Below are 11,672 nucleotides of genomic sequence, written 5' to 3'. Positions count from 1 at the left end.
CTCTCCTCAGGTGATCAGATCAGCTTCAGACCCACCTGGATGAATGAGTGATGCCTTCAGTCCCTCCAGAAAACTCAACCCTTCAACTATTTTTCCAGGAAAGAGTTGCTTCAACCCTGAGTTTCCTGACTAATGAAGACTTTTGTGATCGTCCTGATAAAGGAACAGAGACATCAGTCCTCAGGTGGTCAAACATCTAACAAACATCTAACCTCAGGCAGGTTTCAGAGCAGAGAGAACGTCTGATTGTTCCTAACAGAACGCGTTCTACTTTTCTTTCACACAGATTTAAACCTTAATGTGGATACGTGCTTCTGTTACTGTAACAAAGCTTTAAATAAAATACTTTATTTACCAAAAACTAAATGTAATAATGTAATCATGCTATTTGTAAACTAAACAACAGATAAATTTGAAGACTGAAAGTCAGGTCAGTTTTCACCTCAGGTTCTGTCTCTAGCTGCCATTTTCTTTAAAAGTTCATTCAAATACGACTGGTTTTTATTTTTTAACTGAAACTTCTTCTCCTTTGTTGGATCTGAAACATTAAGCTTTTCATTTAAATGTAAATTATTTTCTGAGAGGAGCATTGCTTTGTGTGCTCGTGCTCGGTTTTCTGTCATACCGTTTCCAAAAGAGGCTCAAGGTGCCGTAAAACCAGCAGAACCTGAGGCTGAAGGAAGCTGAGACACTTACAGTAGAAGGTGAAGGTCGTCTGCACAGAGCAAACAGCAGCCAGAAGCCCGCAGACTGAAGTCCAGCTGAGCTTCTTCATGTTGTGTGGATCCTCAGATCAGCTGGAAGGAAAATGCTGTCATCGCCTGAGAGCGCTGGTTTTTAACAGCCCTCCCGCCGTGCTGCAGGTCTGTGCACGCTGCACATTCTGCTTCACCGTTACTCACAATGATTCACAGAGGGAGGAAATGACGGCCGCAGCAGATACAGGGTGTTGTCCTCGATCTGCCTCCATCACACAGACGCCATTCATACAACTAAAGAAGACGTTTCTGAGGACGAAGAACAGCCGCTCTGTTTCACACACAGTGGAAAGTCTGATGGCAACATGTGGCAGGAAGTTCAAGCTGAAAACAGAAGAACTAATAATAATACAGCTCAAAATGGCCACAAAAACAAACAAGAGATAAACAAAGTTACTCCAGTGGTTAAAAATTAACTAAATTAATGACAAAAAAACTTCACAAAACAAACAAGAACTGGAAAATAGCTCAACAAACTGACCAGAGTGTTACTAAAAAACACACAAGTTCCACAACGTGACGACCAAAATAAAATAAAATAAAATATGAGCTGATCATCAAGTGAAGAAAGACAAAAAATAAAAATATAAAAGTGAATCAAAATATCCAGAAAACTATGAAAAACTGTCAGAAAAAGGAAGAGAAATAATTAAAACACAAACTGACAAAAACCTAAACTAAACGAGCTTTTAACTAAAGTAAATTAAACTCAGGTTTTTAGTTTTTAATTCCAGTCCTGAGATAAATATGTCTGTATTTTAGAAAATGTGTTTCGTGTTGAACAAAAATCAGAATTTCAGCCACATTTAATCACATTTATCCACATTTAATCACATTTATCCACCCCGTGGTATTCAAGGCTGGTTTGTTTGTTAAATTAAACAAATCAGAAGCAACTTTTGGACCTGCGGCGTGTTTTTCAGCTCTGCGTGTTTCCGTGTAAAAAGCATGTCCTGCAGGTGTGACAGCAGACGACACGCCCTGAGCTGCAGACACACACTTTACTCACACACACCTAATGATAACTCACACACACACACTCACACACAGCCACACCCGCTTTGTTCCTGTTACTGTGCCAACACCACGCCTAAACATACCTGAACACACACACACACACACACACACACACACACACATACACACACGCATACATGTTTTCATGGTAAATCAGGACGTATGACAAAAATAGGACAAATTGGTACGTGCCTTTCCAAAGGTCCTAGAGGCCACACACACACCTGAAATCACACACACACACCTGAAATCACACACACACACACACATAAGCTGCAAACACTCAGCATGTTTTCACCAGTTCTACTTTTCTTTAGTAAAGATTTCAAACTTAACGTGTGATGATCCTCTTACAGCAGAACACCAAACTGAACCAACTGAGGAACAAACTGTCAGATAAAACCTGCATTTGAAACTCATCTTGTGTCAGATGTTTGTCACTGTAATCAAGTTGGAACATGGAGGAGGAAACAAACAAAATAATTCCTGTGAGAGGACGAGCTAAACTGAAAGGACAAACTTCAGGATGACTTTAAAGAACTGAAAGTGAAAGTTTGTCAGAGTGACGGCAGAGCTGCAGTCGAGACAAACCTCTGTTTGTGTCTGAAGAAAAATAAACTGATTTCATCTTTTCTTTCTCAGCAGCTGATTTAAATCCTGGTGAGTACAGCTGACAATATTTACTGTTTCTACAACCAGCATTAAAACCAAACTCAGACATTCAAACAGGAAGTTGAACTCTTTTCTCTTTCAGCTCATCGGGTAAATTCAGAGGGACAGAAAGGAAACTTCAGGATGAAGTAGAGCTTCAGTGATTGCCAATAAATGTTCTATTAAAGCTGTTTTCTCCTCAGAGTTCAGACATGTCTGCCGGCAGCAGCCTGCAATCTGAGGATCAGTTCCTGTGCTCCATCTGTCTGGATGTCTTCACTGATCCGGTCAGCACACCATGTGGACACAACTTCTGTAAACCCTGCATCACCCAACACTGGGACTCTCACAGCAGCTGCCAGTGTCCCATCTGCAAGAAGGTGTTCCAGACAAGACCTCAAGTGGAAGTCAACACCTTCATCAGAGAGCTGGTTGCTCAGTTCAGACATGAAGCTGAGCAGAAAACCAGCAGCAGCTCAGAGCAACAAGCTGCAGAACCAGGAGAAGTTCCCTGTGACGTCTGCTCTGGAACCAAGCTGAAGGCCCTGAAGTCCTGCCTGGTGTGTCTGCTGTCCTACTGTCAGACTCACCTGGAGCCTCATCTGACAGCTGCACGTCTGAAAAGACATCAGCTGGTGGATCCTGTGGAGAACCTGGAGGACAGGATGTGTTCGAAGCACGATAAACCTCTGGAGCTGTTCTGTAAGACCGACCAGACATGTGTCTGCATGCTCTGTCCTGTTTTGGACCACAAGACCCATGAGTTTGTTCCTCTGAGAGAAGAATATGAAGGAAAGAAGGCAGAGCTGAGGAAGACAGAGGCTGAAGTTCAGCAGATGATCCAGAACAGACGACTGAAGATCCAGGAGCTCAAAGAGTCGGTGAAGATCAGTAACGAAGCTGCAGACAGAGAGAAAGCAGAAGGTGTTCAGGTCTTCACTGATCTGATGGAGGCTGCTGAGAGGAACAAGAAGAGCTTCATAAAGGAGGTTGAAGACAAACAGAAAACTACAGAGAAACAGGCTGAAGATCTCATCAAAGATCTGGAACAGGAGATCTCTGAGCTGATGAAGAGGAGCTCTGAGGTGAAGCAGCTCTCCTGCTCTGAAGACCACCTCCACCTCCTCCAAAGCTTCAGCTCCCTGAAAGCTGCTCCACCCACCAAGGACTGGACCGAGGTCAGAGTTCATCCTCCATCATATGAGGGGACTGTGGTGAGAGCTTTGGCTCAGCTGGACCTCAGGAGAACCATGAAGAAGCTGTTTGAGGCTGAGCTGAAGAGGGTCCAACAGTCTGAGGTGGATCTGATTCTGGATCCTGAAACTGCAAATCCTGAACTCATCCTGTCTGATGATGGAAAACAAGTGAGTCATGGTGATGTGAGGAAGGAGCTTCCAGACAACCCAGAGAGATTTTCCCAGTGTTCCTGTATTTTAGGAAATCAGAGTTTCTCTTCAGGCAGATTTTACTTTGAGGTTCAGGTTAAAGGAAAAACTGACTGGGATTTAGGAGTGGCCAGAGAGTCCATCAACAGGAAGGGAGAGATCACACTGATTCCTGAGGATGGTTTCTGGACTGTTTGGTTGAGAAACAGAAATGAGTACAAAGTTGCAGCTGGTCCTCCAGTCCGTCTCAGTCTCCAGTCTGGTCCTGAGAAGGTGGGGGTGTTTGTGGATTATGAGGAGGGTCTGGTCTCCTTTTATGATGTTGATGCTGCAGCTCTGATCTACTCCTTTACTGGCTGCTGCTTCACTGACAAACTTTACCCGTACTTCAGTCCTTCACTTAATGATGGAGGTAAAAACTCAGCTCCTCTGATCATCTGTCCTGTCAATCAATCAGCCTGATGTTTCCTCTGATGGAGCTTCAGGAACAAAGAATCTGTTCAGAAGTTCAACTCTGAGGCAACGAGTCAACAGTTCAGTTCACAGCTGGATTTCTGGGTTTCCTCCACATTTATTTGCTAAGTTTTACTCTCAAATACAAAATGTGATCATTACTTATAATTTTTTATGCTGTTTTTACTTTTCCTCTCAAATGTATTTAACCTTCATACTCTATTAAAGCTCAAAAGGACTAAATGATTGTTTAATTTTTTTTAAATACCTACATTTTGAAATCATTCTGGTCTGGAAAAGGATTTGGTTTAAAATGAGTCAGAAAATAAATAGTATAAACATGTTTTTTTCATGAGTAATGTAAAATATGTATTATTCTGATCAGATTTGTACTTTTGGAATGTGATGTTTGTGAAATAAAACTGAAAGTAAAGGCAACAGAAATTGTTTTGATTTCTTTATTTAATGTCTACAACGTCATAAATCTTTAACCTAACTTTAGAAATAAGTAAATATTTGATGCTTTAGCAGCTGGAGAGTGTTTTCATATCTAGCATGACTCACTTTGTGTTGAAAAATTAGCTTGGGGTTCATGTTTAATGATATCCGCATGTTTGACTCTTTTTCACATTTTCTGAAAGTCTTTTTTTAGCAGCTTAAGCATCAAATATATTTTATAATAGTCTAACCTGCTAATTAGAATATCATCCATCTTAGTGTTGGATTTGGAGATAAATGACCTGATTCTAGTAGATTTAGAACAAAAGAAACACATGAGCTGGACTCTTTATTCTCCAACAAACTGATTCTCAAAGAGCTAACAGCTAATAAACTGATCGGCTGGAGTTTGTCCTCCACTCTGTTTTCTTCTTTATTGATGCTTCAACATTACTAAAATATTTACAGTTTATCAAATAAATACATGAAAGATGGTCCAGAACGTTTACTTCTTTTGTAAATACTAATTATTTATCACTATAAATTAATTTAATGAATTATTCTAGCAGTGCAGTACCTAAACCCAGATCTATTCCCCTCCGGACCGGTGAGTGGCGCTGTTTGAGCGGAAACCAACCGGCCCTAGACCCGGTCAAACGTTCCTGCTGGGCAAAAATCCTGCGTTGGTATTTTATATAAATCTTTCTGAGCTGACCGTAAGTAAAGAACACGACGTATTTAAAATGTATTGTTTATTATTAACTGTGTGCTGCATGTTACTGAGGTTAGATATGCGTCATAATGTCGGTGAAAGCGCGAATTTTTCATCTGCAGTTAGCACGAAGCTAACGGCAGCTTCTACTAGCATCTGTTAGCACGAAGCTAACGATAGCTTCTACTGGCATCTGTTAGCACGAAGCTAACGGTAGCTTCTGCTAGCTGCTAGAACTCTCTGATTCAAATATTGGAGCTACAAAATGTGACTGCTGATTAAATGTATTAGATAAGAGCATAAAGTTATGTTTTAAACAATCTGTTAGCTGCTAACAGAAGCTCAGATGTTTACAGAAACAAGAGCTCCTGGTTAATTCACCTAAACAAGCAGCAGGTTTAAAAACAAAATAAAACACCATAACTATCTGAAGGACTAACAGAAGAAAATTTTATGTTTTTACCATTTAATCTTATCTGACCAACAGAGTGAGAAACTAGTGAATGAACAAATAATAAAACAATTTTAAAAATAACAAAAAAACCCACATTTATCAGAACTACATGGGACAAAAATAAATTAAACTCTGTATAGCACATTTAAAAACCACAATGTTGACCAAAGTGCTTTAAAAGAAGGTTAATATCATCAATAACATAAATTCAAAACACTCCGTTAAAACCAACAAGTAGAATAAAACAGGATAAAAATGAACTAAAACAAGGAAACACCTCAAACTAACAGATCTGATGGACTCAAACTGAACTCAGATTTAAAACCAATGTAAAAAAATGATTTTAGTGATTTTAAAAGACTGTATAGAGACTGTAGGTGAGTTGGTCCACGACGGGATTTAAAACCAGACTGGAACGCTTCAACAAACACCAACTTATGGACACAAAGGGTCGTTTGGAAATTGGCTTGTAGTTAGAAACAACATTAAGATCACAATTATTTTTATGGAACACAAGCGAAGACAAAGAGGTGTTTAATAAGAGTAAAATACTAGGACCAACGATGTAAAGAGTTTCTCTGTGGGGAGTTAGGCCTTAAATAAAAACTGTTTCCTTTAAAACCTGAAAAGACAAACAGCAGATCATCCAGGAGGTACAGGCTGGGAGGCAGGAGAGCTTAAAGCAGAAACGTTTAAAAGAAGCCTCCATGGAGACCGTGTCACTGGGATTAATAACAGAGAGAAAAATGTTAAAAACATCTCAGGTTTGTGGATGTTTACAGAGGTCATGTTGGAGAAGAAGGCAGCCCTCACAGCCCTCTGATATTTAGATACAGACGGCTGGAGTTTGTCCTCCTGTCGACACTCTGTTACACCAGCAGACCTGTTCAGGTTTTATGAACCTGGTTCTCCATTTTAGGAGCAATCAGCCATCTCTGTGCCTTTGGGAAACGGATGCAGTTCCTGCTCTGTTTTAAAACTCCTGATGTCACGTACAGTAATGAACAGTTTTTATTCCTTCAAGCTAAAACTTTACTGGTTTTGTTGTGAGCTTTGGTTATAAAGTTCACATCCTGGGTGAACACCTTACTGATGGTAAATGTTTGTTTGGGTTACAGCCATCCAGACAGCTGGTTTTCACCTCAGTGATGACATGTAAACAGGTACTGTCCCAGAGTTTAAAGATGTTTCCATCATTTTTCAGATCTGAAGAGTCCAGAGGAGGAAGCTCCCCTTCCTGTCGGTCCACCATGGCGGACATCAAGAACTTCCTGTACGCCTGGTGTGGGAAGAAGAAGCTGACCCCGAGCTACGACATCCGAGCTGCAGGCAACAAGAACAGGCAGAAGTTCATGTGTGAGGCGAGTCCTGCGTCTGTCCCCGTTCATGTTTTCCAGTTTAACACCATTTATCTGAATCAGACGTCTCTCCTGCAGGTTCGGGTCGATGGCTTCAACTACATCGGGATGGGAAATTCCACCAACAAGAAGGACGCTCAGAGCAACGCCGCCCGGGATTTCGTTAATTATCTGGTCCGAGTCGGAGAAATGAGTGCAGCCGAGGTCCCGTCTCTGGGGGTGAGGACGGTGTTTTTTATTCTCATTCTTTCTGTAAAACGGATTCATTGAGTTTCCAAATTAAGACCAAACAGGCTTCAGGGTCAGAGGTTTGGTTTTCTATACAGAAGACTTCATTTTAACAACATCTCATTCAGAAAGAACCAAACCTGATCCAAACCTCCGCCTGGTGGTTCTGATCAGTGTCTCCTGTCCCGGTCCTCAGGTTCTGCAGATAGAGACAGGAAACAGTCCAAACGGGTCAGGAACCGTTTCCTGTTTCTGTTTGTTTAAAACAACAAATGATCTCATTAAAAGCCTGCTCTGGGTTTGATTGGAAAGAAATTAATGCACCAGAAACTCTCAGCTGTTATGAAATGTTTAATAAAAATCATTAATATGTTTAACATAATTAATCTGATCTGTAAAACTCAAATAAGATCAGTTTATATGACACCACTCTGAAACAACACACAGCTTTATAAACACATTTATTAGATACAAACTAAACTCTTTAGGAAAACTGACGGTTTTTAATTCGAGCTGTGATTCTGTGTTCAAATGTTGGCTGAGAGGGAAATCAGTAAAATGTTTGAAAGCAGAATTAAACCTGATGATGAAGAAGCCAAACAGACAAAGTTTTCTGAAGTGTGAATTAAAGATGTGGATCAGTTTGTTTGAAGCTTTTGTTAAAGAAATAAACCCACAAAGATCCCTGAAGGAACCTGAAACTGAAGTCATAAAATAACAAACACTAGAATCTGACTTCAGCAGAATTAGTTTAAAATCAAAAGCAGCTGGTTTGGCTGAAAGGACAGATTTCAGAGCTGCTAACTCATGATGACCTCTGACCTCCGCTGCCGTCGTTCTCTGAAGGTAAACGTTAGTTTTCATCACCAGGTCAGCTTTCCGGGTGGAGTCCAACCTGCCGGAGGAGGAGGAGGGAATGGGAGCGTTGGGAATCTTCCTCCCAGCGGTCCTCTGCCTCCTCATCTCGTTGTCAAAGAGGAAAAAGGTAAAAGCTCCGGCGGAAACTTTAAAACACAAACGTGTCTGAAGTTAAAAATTCTTCTTCTGATTCTGCGTCCAGATGAAGCTGGTACCAGCGGTCCGATTCCAGGAGTGACGGGACAGGGTTACTCAGGGTTAGGACACTTTGGCCAAGGAGGAGGAGGAGGAGGAGGAGGAGGAGGAGCAGAAGGAGCTCAGTGGGACCGAGGAGCCAACCTGAAGGAGTACTACGCCAGGAAGGAGGAGCAGGAGGCTCAGGCGGTACCAAACTCTTCAGTCACAACTAAACTAAATCCAGAGAACTTCAGAACTGTTCCAAACGACTTCCTGTTCTCCTCAGACCCTGGAGTCGGAGGAGGTGGACCTGAACGCTAATCTCCACGGAAACTGGACCCTGGAGAACGCCAAGGCCCGTCTGAACCAGTTCTTCCAGAAGGAGAAAACCAGTGCTGAGTATAAGTACAGCCAAGTGGGACCGGACCACAACAGGTCTGGACCAGAACCCTCCTGAGCAGAATTTAGACCCTGACCTGAATCGTGTGTTTTACAGCTTTTATTCTGACGGTCCACAAGTTAAACTACTTTAAAACACTTGGACCCACAAACCTGAGGGAGAGAAGTTGAAGCTTGAAGGATTTTTATTGAGTTTAGATCCATTTGGTTTATTTTAGTTTTCCTTGTTCCTGCAGAGAGTTTCTGTTTCTGTTTCACCTCCAGCTGCAGGTTTTCTCATTTATTTCACCACGTTTGAGTTTTAGGACCCAAAAACTGAGGTTCGGCTGAGTCGGGCTGTGAAGGAGTTCTTTCAGGGAAATTACTTCCTCCTCCTCCTCCTCCTCCTGACTCCTCGTTTTTCCTGTTTCACTCTGACACGAGTTTGATTGTCTGCGAATCCAAAAGCAGAATAATGATGGAATAATGAAGTTTGAAGCTGTTTCTTTAAGGCAACAGACACCATCTGGGTCTCGGCTGCTCAGCTGGTGCTTGTTGTTCTGCAGGATGTCAGGAAGTTCCTGTATGTTTTTCTGCTGGACTGCTGCAAACCCAGAGAGCTCCAGAGTGTGTCGGCTACACCTGGGAGCTCTCACTGTTTGTTCCTGAGGATTTGGTCCCAGCAGAGCAGAACAGACAGGCGGACCAGAACACAGAGAGCTAAATCTGTCTGCAGAGAGCAGCTTGAATTCCCTTCAAACAGTAAAGTGACACCAGAACTCAGAACCACACTGAAGGAAGACATGGGACAGAGTTTAGGTGCTCTAAATCTGTGCCATGGGTGCAGCTGGGGGGTCGCTGGAGTCTGGTTGTGATTTCTGGTGTCGCTGTTCACCGCAGGAACAGAAACCCTCCGGGAGAAACTGCTGACTGCTGTTTAATAATCTTAAAAGTCTGGCAGAAAAACATACAGGCTTCCTCCTGAGAACGCAGCAGGTGAGTCGAGCTCCTCACACCACGCTTTGTTTGGGGCTTTTACTCTGAAAAGCACAGGAAGTGATGCTGTGATGTTTGTGTTCGCAGGAGCTTCATCGCAGAGATGCAGCTGTTTGTGAGGCAGCTCGGCAGAAGTAAGACCACATTTTTATGATTTCTGTTTGAGGAAAAATGTTTACAGGGATCAATAAATCCTTTAATTTAGTTTTAAATGATTTCTGTGATGAACTAGTGGTCAGGCTGCAGATGGCAGCCGTCCTTCAGATCCTGCAGCTCTCCTTAAGACAGAAAACATTCAAGTCTGCAGGTCCAAGAACCACGCTGAGGATTAATAATAAATCAGCCTTTCTGAAGTGTACTGCTGCAGCTGAACTCATACAGAGACGATCTGCATTCATCTACCCTGAGTTTATTATTTTTACTCTTTAACTGAAGCTGGTTTATAATGTTATAAATCCTTCATTCTCCTCCCATCAGACCCTGTTTGTCTCTGGAGTCACAGCTTGAAACTCTGCTTCAGTTTAACGTTTCTGTTTGGATCTCCACACAGTGAAGACACACAAACCTAACAGGAAGATGTTTGTGTTGTTTTCTCCAGAGATCACGGCTCGAGAGCACGGCTCCAACAAGAAGCTGGCGGCTCAGTCGTGCGCTCTGTCCGTGGTCCGACAGCTGTACCACCTGGGAGTCATCGAGCCGTACTCCGGCGTCACCAAGAAGAAGGACGGCGAGGCGGTGAGAACACGAACTGACGTCACGCAGAGACGCAAACACGCCAGAAACAAGAGAGTCCAGAGTTACTGACATCAGCTGAACGCTAATCTCACAACAGGCTAACTTAACGTAGCTAAATGTTAGCTAAAAGCTAAAAGTACCAACAGGTCAGCTACATTTAGCAGAATGTTGGATTTCAACTAAAATTAGCATTACAGGTACTATTAGTATCAGTAGTATTAGTATCAGTAGTATTAGCATCAGTAGTATTAGCATCAGTAGTATTAGCATCAGTAGTATTAGCATCAGTAGTATTAGAAGCAGAGGTTTGTTAGCAGAGAAAGTGTATTTTAATGGGGATTTTTTACTTTAATGAATTTAAGTATTTTGAAAGTATAACTTCCTGATTGAGCTGAAGGTTTGATGAACAAACAGTCTGCAGAGCAGGAAGCTGCTAACACCTGGTTAAACACCTGGTTAAACACCTGGTTAAACACCTGGTTAAACACCTGGTTAAACATCTGGTTAAACATCTGGTTAAACATCTGGTTAAACAGCAGGAAATCCATCATCTGAATGCTGACTCAGCGCTGTTTCTGAATGTTTACAAACCAACCGTTCTGTTATTAAAATGATAAACTGGGACATCCTTAAAGGGAATTAAACGGTAAAATGTGTTGGATTAAACAGCACCGTGACTCGGGACGCTGCCTGCTTGTTTTGTCTCCAGTTGGACGTCTACGAGGTCAACGTGTCCCCAGAGCTGCAGCAGCAGCTGGCCGGCGTCGTCCAGGAGCTCGGCGTTTACGTCCCCCCTCCCGTGAGTGGCTTTAGACCCAGATCAGACCCGACGAGTCCATGAGCGAGTCCGCGGGCGAGTCCATGAGCGAGTCCATGAGTGAGTCCGCAGGCGAGTCCATGAGCGAGTCCACGGAGGAGTCCGCGGGCTAGTCCTCGGGCGAGTCCATGAGCGAGTCCGCGGGCGAGACCACGAAGGAGTCCGCGGGCGAGTCCATGAGCGAGTCCACGGGCGAGTTCATGAGCGAGTCCATGAGCGAGTCCACGGGCGAGTTCATGAGCGAGTCCATGAGCGAG

At 42.7% G+C, this 11,672-nt stretch overlaps 3 protein-coding genes across 6 annotated transcripts in view; 2 read left to right on the top strand and 1 right to left on the bottom strand.

The window, feature by feature from the left end:
• Positions 1–11,672, bottom strand: part of nmnat2 (nicotinamide nucleotide adenylyltransferase 2) — a gene marked incomplete in the record, with an annotated part of 31,125 nt that overhangs the window by 5,875 nt on the left and 13,578 nt on the right.
• On the top strand, positions 1,959–4,702 carry LOC108228504 (E3 ubiquitin-protein ligase TRIM21-like). 2 transcript variants are annotated; one of them, XM_037977581.1, is made up of 2 exons: positions 1,959–2,435; positions 2,530–4,702. In XM_037977581.1, the coding sequence occupies exon 2, from the start codon at positions 2,639–2,641 to the stop codon at positions 4,271–4,273; it is 1,635 nt and encodes a 544-aa protein (XP_037833509.1). In that variant the 5' UTR covers positions 1,959–2,435; positions 2,530–2,638; the 3' UTR covers positions 4,274–4,702. The 2 variants fall into 2 exon arrangements, with proteins under 2 accessions (XP_037833509.1, XP_017259555.1); XM_017404066.3 differs by having other exon boundaries at positions 1,960–2,435; positions 2,630–4,702.
• dhx9 (DEAH (Asp-Glu-Ala-His) box helicase 9) overlaps positions 5,311–11,672 on the top strand; it is a 14,364-nt gene continuing 8,002 nt past the window's right edge. The window contains exons 1-9 of one of the 3 annotated variants that reach the window (XM_017404067.3): positions 5,311–5,418; positions 7,073–7,229; positions 7,305–7,445; positions 8,325–8,439; positions 8,515–8,696; positions 8,776–8,924; positions 9,951–9,997; positions 10,462–10,598; positions 11,308–11,397. In XM_017404067.3, the coding sequence (XP_017259556.3) occupies positions 7,119–7,229; positions 7,305–7,445; positions 8,325–8,439; positions 8,515–8,696; positions 8,776–8,924; positions 9,951–9,997; positions 10,462–10,598; positions 11,308–11,397 (972 nt within the window). In that variant the 5' untranslated portion in view covers positions 5,311–5,418; positions 7,073–7,118. Of the gene's footprint in view, positions 5,419–7,072; positions 7,230–7,304; positions 7,446–8,324; positions 8,440–8,514; positions 8,697–8,775; positions 8,925–8,950; positions 9,864–9,950; positions 9,998–10,461; positions 10,599–11,307; positions 11,398–11,672 lie in introns of those variants that run through there. The other 2 variants (XM_037977578.1, XM_037977579.1) reach the window with 2 other exon arrangements.

This window comes from Kryptolebias marmoratus, linkage group LG9, assembly GCF_001649575.2.
Source record: "Kryptolebias marmoratus isolate JLee-2015 linkage group LG9, ASM164957v2, whole genome shotgun sequence".
Classification (NCBI taxonomy): Eukaryota; Metazoa; Chordata; class Actinopteri; order Cyprinodontiformes; family Rivulidae; genus Kryptolebias; species Kryptolebias marmoratus.
The sequence above is the reverse complement of the archived record's forward strand: the minus strand, read 5'-3'. Positions and strand labels throughout refer to the sequence as shown.

Coding starts and splice junctions, on each gene's coding strand:
- LOC108228504 (XM_037977581.1), top strand. CDS start 2,639: ATGTCTGCCGGCAGCAGCCTGCAATCTGAGGATCAGTTCCTGTGCTCC.